This window comes from Emydura macquarii, unplaced genomic scaffold (assembly GCF_026122565.2).
Source record: "Emydura macquarii macquarii isolate MOO-44397 ecotype Brisbane River unplaced genomic scaffold, CSIRO-AGI_Emac_v2 contig_1253, whole genome shotgun sequence".
NCBI classification, from domain to species: domain Eukaryota; kingdom Metazoa; phylum Chordata; order Testudines; family Chelidae; genus Emydura; species Emydura macquarii.
The window spans coordinates 76270816-76286625 of record NW_027131390.1 but is presented as its reverse complement, the minus strand read 5'-3'; the positions used below and the strand labels follow the sequence as shown (position 1 = coordinate 76286625).

General features: G+C 40.7%; 1 protein-coding gene across 3 annotated transcripts; it reads left to right on the top strand.

Annotated features, from left to right (window-relative positions):
- Positions 1-2501: 2501 nt before the first annotated feature.
- On the top strand, positions 2502-12565 carry KLHL23 (kelch like family member 23). Of its 3 annotated transcripts, XM_067549275.1 has the most exons (5): positions 2502-2732; positions 3682-4894; positions 6813-6965; positions 8908-8978; positions 10644-10935. In XM_067549275.1, exons 2-5 carry the CDS (start codon positions 3682-3684, stop codon positions 10794-10796), a joined length of 1590 nt encoding a protein of 529 aa, XP_067405376.1. In that variant the 5' UTR covers positions 2502-2732; the 3' UTR covers positions 10797-10935. The 3 variants fall into 3 exon arrangements, with proteins under 3 accessions (XP_067405376.1, XP_067405375.1, XP_067405377.1); XM_067549274.1 differs by lacking the exon at positions 8908-8978 and having other exon boundaries at positions 10644-12565; XM_067549276.1 differs by lacking the exons at positions 6813-6965; positions 8908-8978 and having other exon boundaries at positions 10644-12565.
- The last annotated feature ends 3245 nt before the right edge of the window (positions 12566-15810 follow it).

The following is a 15810-nucleotide window of genomic DNA, read 5'->3' as shown; positions in this document are numbered from 1 at the left end:
TTCTGTAGTATCTGAGTGCCTTCTAGTAATGCATTAAGGAATGTGACCTGCTGTCCTACATGATTCTGTCTTTTCCCTTTTTCTCCAAAGGAGGAAATTGTGTGTGTTTAAATAGTGTTTTTAGTTTCTGTGCTTTTTTTATTAATAAAGGCCAATTCAAAGAAGTGCACCTTGAATTTGGAAAGGGAAAGTTGCAAAGTTTGTGATGGTTGTTAGGTCATGTAAGGGTTTGTTAAACAGTCTTGGACCAGACCCTGGAAAAATGCCATCTTCTGTAGAAATTAGCTTTGCCTTCAAGGTATTATTATTCATTTAGACAGTTTAATTGTGCCACGGGAACAGAGCTGTCAATAATGATCCTCATCTTGCAGATTTCGTTTATTTGTCATTCACATGTCCCAGGCCCAGATCATTAAGTACTGTGGGTGAAATCTTGATTCCATTGGAGTCAATGCAAGTTTTGCCATTGACGTCAACAGGGCCAGGATCTCCCCTCTTGACAATAAGGGCTGAGACCTTGAATTGAATTCTGTGATTCTGCAGTGATACTTTATTGTTAATGTAATCATTTGTCCTCCATCTTTGAACATTGCTGTGGCTTTATAGGTTGGCACTTTACAACTGAAAAATCCAAGATTGGATAAGTATTCAATAGTTTTTGCTACTCACAGAAGGAACTATAGCTACATCAGGAAGTGTGATTGTTCTTTGTTGTTAAATCTCTTAATTTAGCATTTGTGAAAGGTATTTGACAAGAAAAATAGCATAGGGACTTTCAGTTCTCCTATTAATCCACAATTAAGTGTGTTAAAAGATTTTATAACTTCCACTGAAGCATTCAGCATCTATTTTATATAGGTTTTTGTACTGCCTTCATCACCAGAATATCTCAGTGCTTTCCAATAACGCATTAATCAATGTGATTAACATGTGCCACGTGTGGTTAGTTTTCTTTCCCATCCTCTCCCCAAGAGGGAAATTGATGTGTGGTGTATGTTTTTGTAGGATTTGATTTTTTTTAACTAAACATGTATGTGCTGCTATGTGTTTATATTAGAGAAAGAAAGGACAAAGAAGCGTATTTTGCTCTTAGAGCATAAGGTGGTGAGGTTTGTATGGTTCTTAGTTTCTGTGGGAATTCATTCCACAGCTCTCCTTTGCACAGAGCTGTAGCCTTGAGATAGAAAGTTCCATTGCACCTGAGGAATTAGTGACGATGGGCCTCATCCTGGAACGGTACGTGGCCTCTGAGATATGCTGGGTCATGCTTGATCAACTCGAAGGTAAGAACTGAGATCTTGAACTTGACTTGATGTTCTGTCAGAAGCCAGTATCGAGAGCCGAGGCCAGATGTGAGGTGCTCACTATATCCTGTGGTGGTAAGGAGATGCACTACAACATGTTGTACTAGCTGACGTTTCCTAAAGGCTTCATGCCCAGCTGTGAAGAGCTGATCCCTTCAAGCCTAGGTATCATGTTGCTGTAATCCATCTGAAAGGTGACCAAGACGCGCACAACCTAGGCCAGGTCATCATCTGCAGGATTGAATGGAGTCTCCTACCCAGACAGATGGTAGAAAGCATTACTTGTAGATGCTGCTATGTGAGACCTTAGTGTCAGCAATGACTCTAGGAGCACTATGGACTGAATGGATCAACTGTGGATGTGATTTCAATCACAGGACATTCCACTATGGCTGCAAAGTCTTCACAGTCCTTTCTTCTGACAATCAGCATCACCCTTGTCTTGCTTATGTTCAGCTACAATCAGCTGTTCTCTATCCCTGAATTCAAGTTGTCCAAGCAATGGGGCATCTTGGTGGTAGTGGTGTAGTTGGGTTGAAGGGTAAGTAGAGCTGTGTGTCAGCTGCATCCTCTTCCCATTTAAATCCCTTCTTTAAGATTCATTTTTCTCTGATACTCACAAAAAGTGCACCAAAAACAAGAAAAAATAATCTTAAATCTCTCTCCTTCCTAAGTGGTCCCCTCCCCTAGGCTTCACACTACCTTCAGTTTTTTTATGTGGGTTTTCTGCATGGATCATTGGCTATGTTCCTCATGTAGTCTCTCTCTACCACATTTGGGTGGGAGGAGATTGAGACGCATGTGGGGAGCTCTCCACGTGACCCGGCGCACCCCTGAGAGTGCCTTCGACACCGGCGGAGAGGATCCTACCCGAGCAGGTTACAATACACCTAGAGCAATTAACCCTGCTGCGAATGTAGCCTTGGCTGTTTGCTGTGTAGAGCATGGCTGGGATGCAGATGATTCAAGCCCTGGCAGCTGCTGGGGGTGCTTGGCGCATATACCATTGCGGGGCACTGTAAAAGCCACCTTCTAGTGTAGCTTCCCTTTGCCTGGTGGCTTCACGGAGCTGCTATCCTGGAAAAGCTGCAGCAGCCCCAGGCCCTGCCCTACAGTTTGACCAGTGCTTAATTTGTCATGAAAGGGGCTGGGCCTCAAGCAATTTCTTTATATTCACAACTGCTGCAGCAAGCCCACAGGTGCAGGGCTCAGCCCTGGCACAAATTAAGCACCGAGTCCCACTGACCCCTGCGACAGCTTCTTCTCGCGGGATCGCGGCGACCTTGAGAAGGGGTCGCGGCACTGGGGGGAAGCGGCGGAGCCGAGCGCACGAGGTGGCCTGGGAGGCAGATCACTGCGACACCTCCACTCGTTCAATCGCCTGCCACGGCCGCTCTCCGCTGCTGGCCGCGCCCGGAGCTTGAGGCAGTAAGTAGCGGGGAGCGCTGCTGGGCCGCCCGCGCTGCAAGCGGATAACGCCGGTCACCGCAGGCTGCCCAGCTCAGCCCGGCTCCCGGCTGCGTGGGGGGTTTTGAGGGCGGCGCGTGGCTGCGAGAGGGCAGCGCGGGCCGCCCCCAGGGCAGGTGGGCGGGGCAGGGATCCTCGCGGCGTTCTCTCCCCTGGTACTGCCGCTGACTCCGGAGCGTCTGCAAGCTGGCGGGGGGTGAACGGACGGAGGCTGCTGAGCCACAGCGCAGGCGTCCCTGCAGCGCTCCTCCAACCCCGAGCAGGGCAAGCCCAGCTGTCGTGTCTGGGATTCAGGCAGCAACGGCAGGGGGAGCCCTTTGTGCGAGGGGACTGGCTAGCCACTAGGAGCTGGCTGGCGCCCAGTGCTGCCTGCAAGGCTCCGCGCCGTTGCCACTCCACGCCGCGATACTGGCCATTGGCGCTTCCCCAGCCATGTCAGTGTTGAACTAGGCAGCCCGTCTCCTACAAACCGATTGCGCGTGGACCCCCACGTGGAGTTAGATTTAGAACGCTGAGATACATGGCTTCCTGCTCTCCGTTCCTGGGCCATATTTGCGGTGGGAGTGATCGGTTTTCCCGTGCACACTCTGCCTGTACGAAGTAAAATCGTTTGAATAGCAGAACAGGGCAAAGTCTGTCTCAGACCCGTTATTAGAAGTGGGGGGGGGGGGATTCATCCGTATGCATCGAGTTTACTATCTCTCTGGATGCGGTTGAGTGTGTATAAAGCCATGAATAAAACCTTATTTGAAAGTGTGTGTGATTTTACTTAATGACTGGGAAATATTTTGCCTTTTGGACGGCAGCATTGATACAATGTACGCGGACAATTAACACGTTCAGCGCTGACTACCTAAGGCAATTTGCATAACTGAAAATTGCCCCCTTTTGTTTGACATTTATTTCATAGATGGCTCTGACCGAGGAAGAGGACTACACCTATATTTACAACGATCTTTCTCACCCTGTGGATTTCCTGCAGGCTTTCAAAACATTTTACCGGGATGGCTTATTTACAGATATTACTCTTCAGGGTGCTTCTGGTGTGATCCTGCTTTGCCACAAAGCTGTTTTAGCGGCTTGTAGCAATTATTTTAAGGCAATGTTCACAGCTGACATGAAAGAAAAATCTAAAAATCAGATCAATCTTCCTGGGGTTAGCCACACTATACTGGAAGCTCTGGTGAATTATGCATACACATCACAAATCCAAATAACAGAGAGAAATGTTCAAAGTCTCCTCCAAGCCGCAGATCTCCTCCAGTTTGTGTCAGTAAAGAAAGCCTGTGAGCAGTTCCTGGTAAGGCATGTAGATACTGTCAACTGCATAGGGATGCACTCCTTCGCAGAATACCATCTTTGTTCAGAGCTAGAGAAAGAATCTAGGAGGATATTGTTATCAAGATTTGAAGAAGTGTGGAGGCAGGAAGAATTTCTGGAAATCAGCTCTGAGAAACTCCTGTTTATTCTCTCCAGAGAGAATCTCAATGTTTGGAAAGAAGAGGCAGCCATAGAACCTGTTGTTAAGTGGATAGCACATGATGTGGAGAAAAGAATTGAATTCATTTTTGATCTGCTGAGCTGTCTCAAAATAGATTTAAATGAAAGGTATTTAAGATCAGCCTTAAACCTGCGAAAGAAATGCCAACTTAGTGAAAGCAAGATAAGGTCTCTGATATACAATGCATTAAACACCAATCCAAAAGACATTTCCAAAAGACCCACAGCAGCCATGTATGTGATTGGAGGATATTACTGGCATCCTTTATCAGAAGTCCATGTGTGGGAGCCTTTAACTAATGTTTGGATCCAGGGAACAGAGATGCCTGATCACACAAGGGAGAGCTATGGGGTCACTAGTTTGGGATCCAATATTTATGTCACTGGGGGTTATAGGACTGACAACATAGAAGCCCTTGATACTGTGTGGATATATAACAGTGAAAATGATGAATGGACAGAAGGCTGCCCCATGCTTAATGCAAGGTACTATCACTGTGCAGTTACCTTGGGTGGCTGTGTCTATTCTCTGGGGGGCTACCGAAAAGGGGCTCCAGCACAAGAAGCAGAATTCTATGATCCTTTAAAAACGATATGGGTTCCCATTGCAAACATGATCAAAGGTATGTAACCTTTCCTATTCTTATTGCCTCAACGTCTGTCCTTTTCCACTTATTACCTGTAAACTCCACAGCCACATTTAGGGTCTGCTCCAAGCCCATTGAAGTAAATGGGAGTCTTTCCATTAACTTCAGTGGGTTTTGGTTCAGGCCTCTATTAGCCAAACCACTTGAAACATTCAAACATCTGAACTCCATATAGGACTGTATCCAACAACACTAATGTGAATATGCAGATAGTATGTTTGGTTTAACTTTGCCCTCTCTTGAGCAAAATTTCAGGCCTAGAAAAGCATAGAAAAGTCACCATACAATTTTAGCCTTTCTGGTGCTCAATGGACCTTCAAAAAGTAGTGCTTGGAGCCAGATGCTGAGTTCTAATAAAGAGATTGTAATATTTTTATGCAGATTATACTCTAATGACAATATCATTTAGCTTTAGCTCCAATGGACAGTAATTACTTTGCATCCAAACAGCAGTTATTTGATAAAAACTTCTGATCAGAATAACAATTTCCAGGTATCAGTTATGCATCTCTTTCTAGTCACATTTCCTTCATTCAGAATTTCTGTTCATGTAATTTTATCACATCTCTGTATTATCTGTTCAGGGCTTTTAATAAGATCTTTGGTGTGAAGATAAAAAATGCTAGTAGTTTATTCTACAGATTGCCAAACATTTGCTTTTCTTACTAATTTTTAAAATTTGAATTTGAACTGTTGCAAAGAGTATTATCTTGTTGTTGAAGATACTGCAAGTAAAAAAAAAAATCAGAATTAAATCACTGCATAATGTTTTTATTAATTACATATTCTCTCTTTTATCAGAGGTCTGTAACATAAAAATATCTAGAAAATAGATAATAACTTAATGTTAGAAATCAGTAAAATTCATACTACTCATGCAGCCATTACTCAGCTGTCCATATCTTTTTCTATAAACTTTTATTCATCTAACTTGCTAGTTTATAAAGGAGTAGTACATTAGAATTATGCTGTAAACTATTTTGTGTAGATGTTTTGCTCTCTTGTTTGATACCTCTTTAGAAGCTTAAAAAGTGTATAATTTCTGTGATAATTTTTGTCCATATTAATTTGGCAAGCACTCATTTTTGTAACTATATTTTTTTAATGGAGATAAAGTTGTTTACTTCCTTGTTTGTACAATGGCATCATTAATTATGTCACTCAGAGGATTAAAACAGTAAAAATAATTCTGTGAGGTGTTGAGTAACCTTAACTCCCATTGAAGTTTTTCTTGGTAAAGAAGTGATGATTTAAAAAATATTTAAAATTCCCTATGAAATTAAAATAATTTTAAAATAAGTTAAATTTACATGCTAAACTTGACAGTGTTTCTTTAATGTATGCAGTGTTGTAGTCATGTTGGCCCCAAAGATATTAGAGAGTCAAGGTGAGGTAATGTCTTTTATTGAAACAATTTCCGTTGGTGAGAGAGACAAGCTGTGACACTCTTAGTACCTTTCCCGGACCTGAAGAAGATCTCTGTATAGCTTGCAAGCTTGTCTCATTCACCAATAGAAGTTGGTCCAATAAAAGATATTACTTCACCCACCTTGTTGGACCTTTTTTAAGTACTGCAAAACAAGGTATCTAAAATATAAAGATTACACATCGTTCCTTTGTGGTCTGAAAGGGTGAATTGCTATGGATTAATATGCAATAAAATATGTAAATTAAGCTTTATTGTTTTAGTTTACTTTGCCTTATATTGACAAGATGATGTGTCACAAGAGTTCCCTCTGGTGCTTTTATTACACATTTATTTAAATACCGGGAAGTATAATTTTATACTAAAATATTAGTTAACAAGTAACTTCAACTTTGTGTTATTGATGGAAGTGGCAGTGAGTATTCTGCAGAATCTGAAGATGTGCTGTGAATTTAATACTATAAATAGGTGTTGGAAATGCCACAGCCTGTGTCCTGCATGAAGTCATCTATGTAACTGGAGGTCACTATGGTTACAGGGGAAGCTGCACCTATGACAAAATTCAGAGCTACCATTCAGGTAGCAATGAATGGAGCATAATCACTACAAATCCATGTCCAGGTAAACAGAAACACTTCCCTACTGAATATAGAATTTGACTTTGGTTACTTACACTTGGAAGTTTTCATGATCTCTGTCATTGTTGATAGTGTTCTTTTGTAAAGAGAATAAGCTTCAAGTGCTGCAATTCATTTTAAAACCTGTTAGGTTAACAGCTAGCAAAATATTTGATTAGTTAGCCAGTAAGTAAATGTTTAATGTTAATGTAGTATGGAAAGTGTTAAAATATTATAAAGTTGTTTGCAGTGGTGTTGTAGCTGCATTCATCCCAGGAGATGAGAGAGACAAGGTAGGTGAAGTAATATCTCTGCTTCCTTCCCTAGACCTGAAAAAGAGCGCTGTGTAGCTTGAAAGCTTGTATCTTCCAGCCCCAGAAGCCAGTCCAATAAAAAGTATTACCTCACCTACCTTATCTCTCTCAAAATATTATAGAAAGAGAAAAGAAGAATTATATTTAGAAAAAACATTCTTACCATATGACCAAAATCACTTTTTAATGAAACTTTTGAATTGTTTTCTATGTACAGTTTGTGAGGGGAATATATGAATTTTGTCTGTGTACCTGCAATTAGCAAAGTTTTACTTTACAGAACTTTTAACAATATTTTAAAATAAGTAAGCTGAGTGTACTGAAATCTAGATAAAGTTCTCATTGTTCTTATTTTCATTTTCTTATTTGTGTACATCTGCATTTTATGATTGTGAAGCATAGGAGACCATTAGCATTAAAGGCAATATAGAAGATAAATAAATGAGTGGTCCCTAATGGATACATTCAGTAGCAGTAGAACCTGGTTATTAATTACTATAAAACCCCTTGATTGGAGAAAGTGCTCTTTGTCATGTGTTCATTTTCAGTCTCTCCAGTGTGTACTTCTTGGTGACAGCTGTGCACTCATGTTATACACACGTCTTTGCTGGAATGGAGTTTTATGAGTGACTCAGTACTCAGACTTTGTAACTTTTGTATGGCATGCCTGTGTCTTTCAGATTTTTTTTTTTTTTTTTTTTTTAACTGTGGCTGCTTGTACTGAGCTCTCTGCTTTGTCTTTTTAGGGCCTAATCCTGTGCCCATTAAAGTCAATGGTAAACTGTCATATTGATTTCAGTGGTCCTATTTAAAAGAAAGGGCCACAATTCCCACCCCAGATATCCAGGGAAAACGAGCTAAAACATGACCAAAGGTGACTGCTTCCTCAAGGTACATAGGTTATACTTTTGTCTGAGCCTGTGAGGTGTAAACTTGAACTCATTTGCCCTGATCTTGCACTCATTAAAGTCAATTAGAGTTTTACTATTAACTTCAGTAGAGCAGGAGCAGGCTCAATGGGTATTAAGGGAACTCAGTTTATAGAATCAGGCTGTGTTCTATTCTAGTCTATTCCTGCCCTCATCATCACAATATCTCAGGGCTTGTCAACACTTAAAATGCTACAGTGGCACAACTGCACCACTGTTGTGCTTCAGTGTAGACACTACCTGCACCAATGGGAGGGGGCTCTCCCATCAGCATAGATAATCCAACTCCCTGAGAGGCAGTAGCTAGATTGATGGAAGAATTTTTCCATCAACCTAGTGCTGTCTACATGGGGATTTAGGTCATCTTAACTACGCTCTTCAGGAATATGGATTTTTCGCACCCCTGAGCAATGCAGTTATGCTGACTTAATTTTCTAGTGTAGACCTTGCCTTAGTGCTTTCCAGAAGTGCATTTGGCATATAATTATTAAATATATTACTATTTTATATATTACTAAGGAAGGACTATATCATTAATACAGTACACTATTTTCCTAGAAGCTCCATCCCCTCTTGGCATTTGGTAAGGTCTTTTACATGGATTGTTGGCTGGCAGAATAGAAAATCTCAAACTGATTTTGCTCCAGAATCTACATATTAATTTAAAAAAAATAAAGTTTAATTCTAGTTTTGTTGGTTGCAGAGATCATACACAATGCAATCAACTATTGTCTTGTGTCTGCAACAATAGGGGAATGGAGATTGACAAAAAAGGTAAGAAGATTTTGGCCCAGGAACAAAACAGTGATAACAAACTACTAATATATGGAAGGTATAAGCCCTAATAAGGAAGAGGATGCTGCGTTTGAATAGAATGAGGAGTAACAACACCTAGCTCTTACGTAGTAACTCTCATCAGTAGATCTCAAAGCACTTCACAAAGGAGGTCAATATGATTATCCCCATTTTACAGTACGGGAGAACTGAGCCACAGAGAGATGGAGTGAGTTGTCCAAGATCATCCAGTAGATCAGTAGCTGAGCTGGGAATAGAACCCAAGTCTCCTGAGTCCCAGTGTGGTCCTGTGCTCTATCCACTAGGAGATACTGCCTCCCTGTACTGTCATGGGATGAAACTAAGAAGGATTGATTCTTGACAGTTACATTGATTTGACTGTGGGATAGTTTGTTAGAAAAGTGATGGAAGCCCTATCATATAGTCCAATCTAATCTAGACTAGATAAGAGCACAAGAAAGCACAAGAAAATTAACTGAAGGGAACAATCCTGTATGAACAAGGATAGAATAGACTTCCATATCTACCTCCTATGTTTTGCTACATAATTTGTTTTTAAAGACTTTCTTTAACCACTAATTATAATGTATGTAGTTTCTGTGATACCTTTAGCCTTCCTGAGACCAGATATAGCAGCAAGTGGTTGAGGTTTTTCAGAACTCAGATCTGATCCAAAGCCAATTTAAGTCAATGGAGAATTTCCCATTGACTTCAATGGACTCATGAATCAAGACCTGAGTGTGACCGACGTTGCAACCACATGCAATATCTTTGGGCACCATATTGTATTAATTTTATGAATTGTTTTATATATCATTGTGGGCCAGAGATTGCATGCAATTCTGTTGGAAGAGGGTTAGTACCTCTCCTGCAGGAATTGAAAACAGTAGGGGATGATTATTAAAAGTCCATGAGATTGTAAACAGCTCCACAGAAGGACCAGTCCCCAGGCATATACTGCTTCAGGCTGGGTTTTCCAAAGAGTAGGAAACAATGAAAGAGCTTTTGGTATAAAAGGATTAAATTGAATTGAGTTGGGGGGAAGGGAGACTTCCTTTTGATTCAGCAAATGGACAGGACCTTTTGTCCAAAGAAAGATCCAAACCTTGCTGAAGTGTTGGAAGGGACATTGGCCTACCAGATGCCTACTGTGGAAGATGGGTGATTTCTGGTATGTCTAGTAAGCATGTAGGAACCTTTATTATTTTTATGCTTTCTCTGTAGTGCTTTTTTTAATCCTAAGAATAAATGCACTTTGCTGAGAAAGTTGTGTGGTAACTTGTAACTGCTGGCAATGCATTGTTCACAGCATTTGGAGAGAAGGTAATGCATAGGGGCTGGCACATAGGCAGACTGGCTTCCAGGGGTTATCATAGGGTATTGCAGGGGGATGTGCAGCCTTAAAACCTCTATTTAGGAGGGAGAGGGACGCAGGTCTCCATCCAAGAGAAATAATGGCTTGGAGCCTGAAACCTTAAGTGTGTGCCCTTGAAGGACCACAGAGATGGAATACAGATACAGTTACCCTGGAACTGTGGCACCCAACCTCTGTCATGTAGCTGCAGTTCCACCAACTAGCTAGTACTACTTGTTTGTTTTACATTTATTATTCTAAATTAAACTATTTCCTCTTTCTTCCTGAAGAATATGGATTGTGTTCTGTTGCCTTACAAAACAAGATCTATCTTGTCGGTGGACAAACCGCAGTCACTGACTGCTATGACCCAGAACAAAATGAATGGAGGCAGATGGCTCATACGATGGAAAGAAGAATGGAATGTGGTGCAGTTGTCATGAATGGATGCATCTATGTAACAGGAGGATATTCCTATTCCAAAGGAACATATCTGCAGAGTATTGAGAAATATGTTCCTGAGCTTAATAAATGGGAAGTAGTCAGCAATCTTCCCAGTGCTATGCGTTCACATGGTTGTGTCTGTGTGTACAATGTCTAACACAATCTGAATATCATATGTCTGTTACAGGAAATAAGCAAGTACAGTATCTGCATCAATACAGATTACCATTTCAACAATGTATGTAATTCAATCCATCATTCACATTTAATATAAATCTGTATATAAACCTGTATTTATTAAAATTCACTTCACATAATATAAATGTGGTGACAATATTTTTACATAAGTGTATTTTGCAAATAAATTCACCAGTCATTCTTTGTCATAAAGATTTACAAATCATCTTTACAAAATATACTTCCTGTGGACATATAAGAAATAATGTAAAAAAACCCTAATTTGATTAGTTAACCACTGGAGGGAACCATAGTCAAGGGTTCATCACACTAAGAGGACTAAAACCCAAAAGACCTTTCACATCTATGTACTACTAGATCTTCAAGTGAGAAACATTTAATAATTTGAATGTGGCTATTTACACTTATTGTTTAGTGTCACAAGCTGATTGACTTAGAATATTTTTCTAGGATGCTTTCAAATCCCCATATAAAACATCGATAGAAAGTGTTTTCCCCAGTGATCTCGAAGTAGAACAATGCTCTGTGATACAGAAGATTCAAGTCTGAGACATGTGATCACGCCTTTATTCCTGTACTGAAAAGGCATTTAGGGAGCAAAGGGAAAGGGCCTTGCATTGCTACATAATGACTTCCTCTCACGCTGCTTCATGAGTATTGTTGATTGACTTCAGAGAATGCTATATCCTGGAGAGAACTGAAGGTAGTGAAGGTGTTCACCTGCTGACATCTCCAGAGTTAGACCTAGAGGAACTGTAAGAGGGTCAGGGGGAGTGAGGGATGTGTCTCTGGCAAAGATGCTCCCAACAGAGAGGATGTGGGGGTTTCTTCTAGGAAGAGTGGGGTGGCTGTGTTGGTACAAGGACAGGACAGGCAAGGACTGCGCTGAAGAGCTGGGGTGTGGTGTAGGATGCCAGGACTGTATGTTCTATGCATTGTTTGGACTGTGGTGGGGGAATTCTGGATTGTCAAAAGATTGATTACAGCACTTTTTTTCAGACACCCAACAGACAATACATTTTAATATTAATAAATTTTGGCCATTAAGTTATGAGGCAATTGTACTGTATTCATGGGGTTGATTATAAATCTCCTGTTTTTAATATTGATAAAGGGAATTGAAATAAAATATGTAAGTTGAATCACTTTTCAAGTTAGTACTAGTATGTATTAATATATTTAATTATAAACTAACTTGTTTTTATTAATGTGATACCCAATGAGTTGGCAACATTGATATGTAAAACAGATTTTTCTAGTAAATGTAAAACTTAGTACGTTTTGTTTAATCATTTAATAAATTTTAACATGAAAATTGTTAGCATGGAGCATTGTTCAATATGTAAACATTAACTTCAGAATTTTTGTTCTTGTTAAACAAAAAAGCACAATGCAAACAACCCTCTAAACTAATCTTGTACATAACAGGTATTTTCTACAGAAACATCTTCTGATTGTGCATCCATGTTATCAAAAGAATAGTCTGAAGTCTTTTAGCTGTGTAATGGCTCTCTGATTCCCTGATGCATTGAATCATAGTTCTGGTTATTAAAAGATACAGTATTTCTAACTCCTACTTTTATAGTATGATATTTTTAAAACCTGTTAGGGTTTACATTAGGCTTCTAGCACTAGCTGTAGAGACTCATCTGTGTTTCCAAGAGCAAGATAAGATGCAGAAGTCCAAGGAGTTTTTTTCTTCTCCCAGCCCTAGGACAAAAGCTTTTTAGGCAAAATAGGGAGTTACAGTAAAATATCTCCATTGATTACCATCCTGGAAATAGAAAAATGCCAGTTAAAGCTCTGATCCTGCAAAATTAGGTATGTGCTTAATTTTATACACCTCAGTAATCCCATTAAAGTCAGTGGGATTGCTCATATGCTAAAGTTAAATAATGTGTGAAGCTGGTCGCAGGTTGGAGCCTAAATGATTGATCTGATTATCAGCTCACAGGCATACATTAGATAGGAAATATTCCCTTATATTGTGTATTACTTTAAAAATACCAATGTTTTAGGTATCGTCTAAAGCCATCTGAAAGTCTTGTTCATAAACCATTAAGAAGGTAGGTGGTAAAACTTCTAACCGATCCTGCTAATGTTACTGATAAACACCCTGTTGGAGTTTGGAGGAGAGTATGCAGATAAGCTTCTCTTCAGAGCTGTGCATGAGCATGGTGTAATGGGCCATCAACAAAATAGACAGGTTGATTATACGCAAAGGATGGGATCCATAGGGCTTTGATGCCATGACTCCCAAAGTTGCAGTGCCAAACTTTTCTCTCCCTAGAAAATCACAGGAACAATACTGCACTCCACAAAGCCTGATTTAGGTGCCTAATCTCCTTACACAACAAATGAGGAGAGATAGGTGCCTTAGGGCTAATCTACACTTAAACCTTACAGCAGCACAGGTGTATCGGTACAGCAGTGCTGCTGTAAGAGCGCTTGTGTAGCTGCGTTATGTCAATGGGAGAGAGTTCTTCCACTGACATAATAAAACCACCTACACGAGCGGCAGTAACTACACACTCTCCATCTGACATAGCACAGTCTACACAAGTGCTTATGCCAGCAAAATTTATGTTGCTTAGGGGGCTGTTTTTTTCACACCCCTGAGCAACAAAGTTTTGCCAGCATAAGTGCCAGTGTAGATAAGGCCTTAGACTGCAATCCACAAAGCCAGCATGCTGTGTGGAGAGCTGCCTAAGGTAGCCAAGGGGAGAGGCCAACGAGAGTGACTTATTCTGATCATGTGTGCAATCCCCAGCAAATAACCCTGGGGGAAGATATGTGCTCTTCTACCTAAAGTGTGGGCAAGACCTGAAACAAAAGGGTGGGTGGGAATGGAGATAAGGACCTCCCTTGTAACCTTTAGCCTGATGAACAGGCTACTTGCCCAGGTACTATGTGAGAGAAGGGATTTAAACAGGGCTTGTCCTTGTCTCAGGTGACTATACTAACCACTAGCCTATAGAGTCATTTAACTCTTTCATTGGCCTAATTAATATTTATTCAATTGTTGAATTGAAGTGGAACAACTTCAAGAGGTGAGACGAGGAGAACACGTCAGAATATTCCATACTTTAGTGATTAGGACACACACCTGAGAAGTAGCTGATTGCAGTTCAAATCCTTTCTCCCCTCAGGAAGAAGCAAGACTTGAACTGGGGCTGGGATGTCTCATGCTGGATGAGTACCCTATCTGCTAGGGTAAAGGTTATAAATGAGGTAGGTCTTCAGCTGTTTTGTGTGAACTCATCTGAGGGCATTCAAATAGCAGAGACTGCCTCCCAACTCAGGTCTATGCATGTGACTTCGGCAGCAGAATGTCTGTCTTCCCCTGGTTTGTGGATCACTCTGGGACTTAGGTAGGAGATAGGCATGCAAAGGCCTAGCGTGAGACAGTAGTGCATATGGTCAGGTAGGAGATGGGTGCCTAAAGTGAAGCTGCAGTATGCTGGCCCAGAGGAAAAAACTTAGGCACTGAATGGATTTAGGTAGTAGTTGAGCAGTTTTTTCGATCACTGATGCCTAAAAGCAGGACTTATGAACCTAAGCACTTTTGTGGATTGCACCTAAAGTAATAAAACTATTATTTTCTTTAATCTTTCAATTATAGCTATTTTAGGGGTTATTTGCAACAGTAGCAGGCGCATATTCAGTTAGAGATGTGATTCTCAACTTGAACTAGATAGTATCTATTAAAATTAATTGGATCATATCTATGTAAGCAAAGTGTGGTGTTTGACAACCAGAGATCAACCATGATCTTTATTCTATTAGACTAGAGGGTCAGCTGTGCTTTGTTATAGAAGCCTAGAAATGTAGGGCTGTAAGAGACTTTGAGAAGTCATCAAGTCCAACAGCTATGCTGTGATAGGACCAAATAAACCCAGCCTATCCCTGGCAGGTGTTTGTCTAATCTGTTTCTAAAAATTTGAATGATAGGATCCCTTTGGAAGCTTATTCTAGAGCTTTTAACTACCCTTATAGTTAGAAAGTTTTTCCTACCATCTAACCTAAATCTCCCTTGTTGCAGATTAAGCCAATTACTTCTTGTCCTTCCTTCAGTGGAGGTGCATGGAACAGCCCTTAACATATCTGAAGATTGTCATCAGGTCCTGCTCCAATTTTCTTTTCTCAAGACTAAATTTGCCCAGTTTTTTTTAACCTTTTCCCCAGGTGAGGTTTTTCTAAACCTTTTATCATTTTTGTTGCTCTCCTTTGGAGTCTCTCCAATTTGTCATCTTTCCTAACATGTGGGCCCCAGAACTGAATACCCTATACTCCAGCTCAGGCCTCACCACAGCTGAGTAGAATGTGTTATGTAAGGCATAGGAGGTAATTGTCCCTCTCCTGTTAATATTGGACTTTTAACTCAGTTGACCTCCAGGGCAGCAGGACATCATTAAGATGCAGGATACAGCTAGGAGAGCTGTGCTTAATGCCCTTTGGCATACCCAGTTCAGCTGGCTACTAGATTTAGCCTGACACTATATCTACACTGCCATAAAGGACCCAGGCTTGGTCTACTTATGTCAGTGCATCTACATTGCTCAGGGGTGTTGAAAATTCATGCCCCTAAGTGACACAGTTATAGTGACCTAACCTTGGGTGTAGACAGTGCTATGTTGATGGGAGGGTTTCTCCTGTCAACATAGCTACCGCCTCTCAGGGAGGTGGAGTACTTATATCAACAGGAGAAGCTTTCCTGTTGGCATGAGTGGTCTTCAGTAAATGCTACAGCAACACCAGTGCAGATGTGCCACTGCACTGCTGTAAGTATAGACAAGCATCCAAGCTGACAGCTGA

Excerpts from the sequence above, each read along its gene's own strand:
- KLHL23 (XM_067549274.1), top strand. The coding sequence starts at position 3,682 with ATGGCTCTGACCGAGGAAGAGGACTACACCTATATTTACAACGATCTT. Across the intron at positions 4,895-6,812 it reads CATTGCAAACATGATCAAAG|GTGTTGGAAATGCCACAGCC; the intron begins GTATGTAACCTT and ends TACTATAAATAG. Across the intron at positions 6,966-10,643 it reads CACTACAAATCCATGTCCAG|AATATGGATTGTGTTCTGTT; the intron begins GTAAACAGAAAC and ends TTCTTCCTGAAG.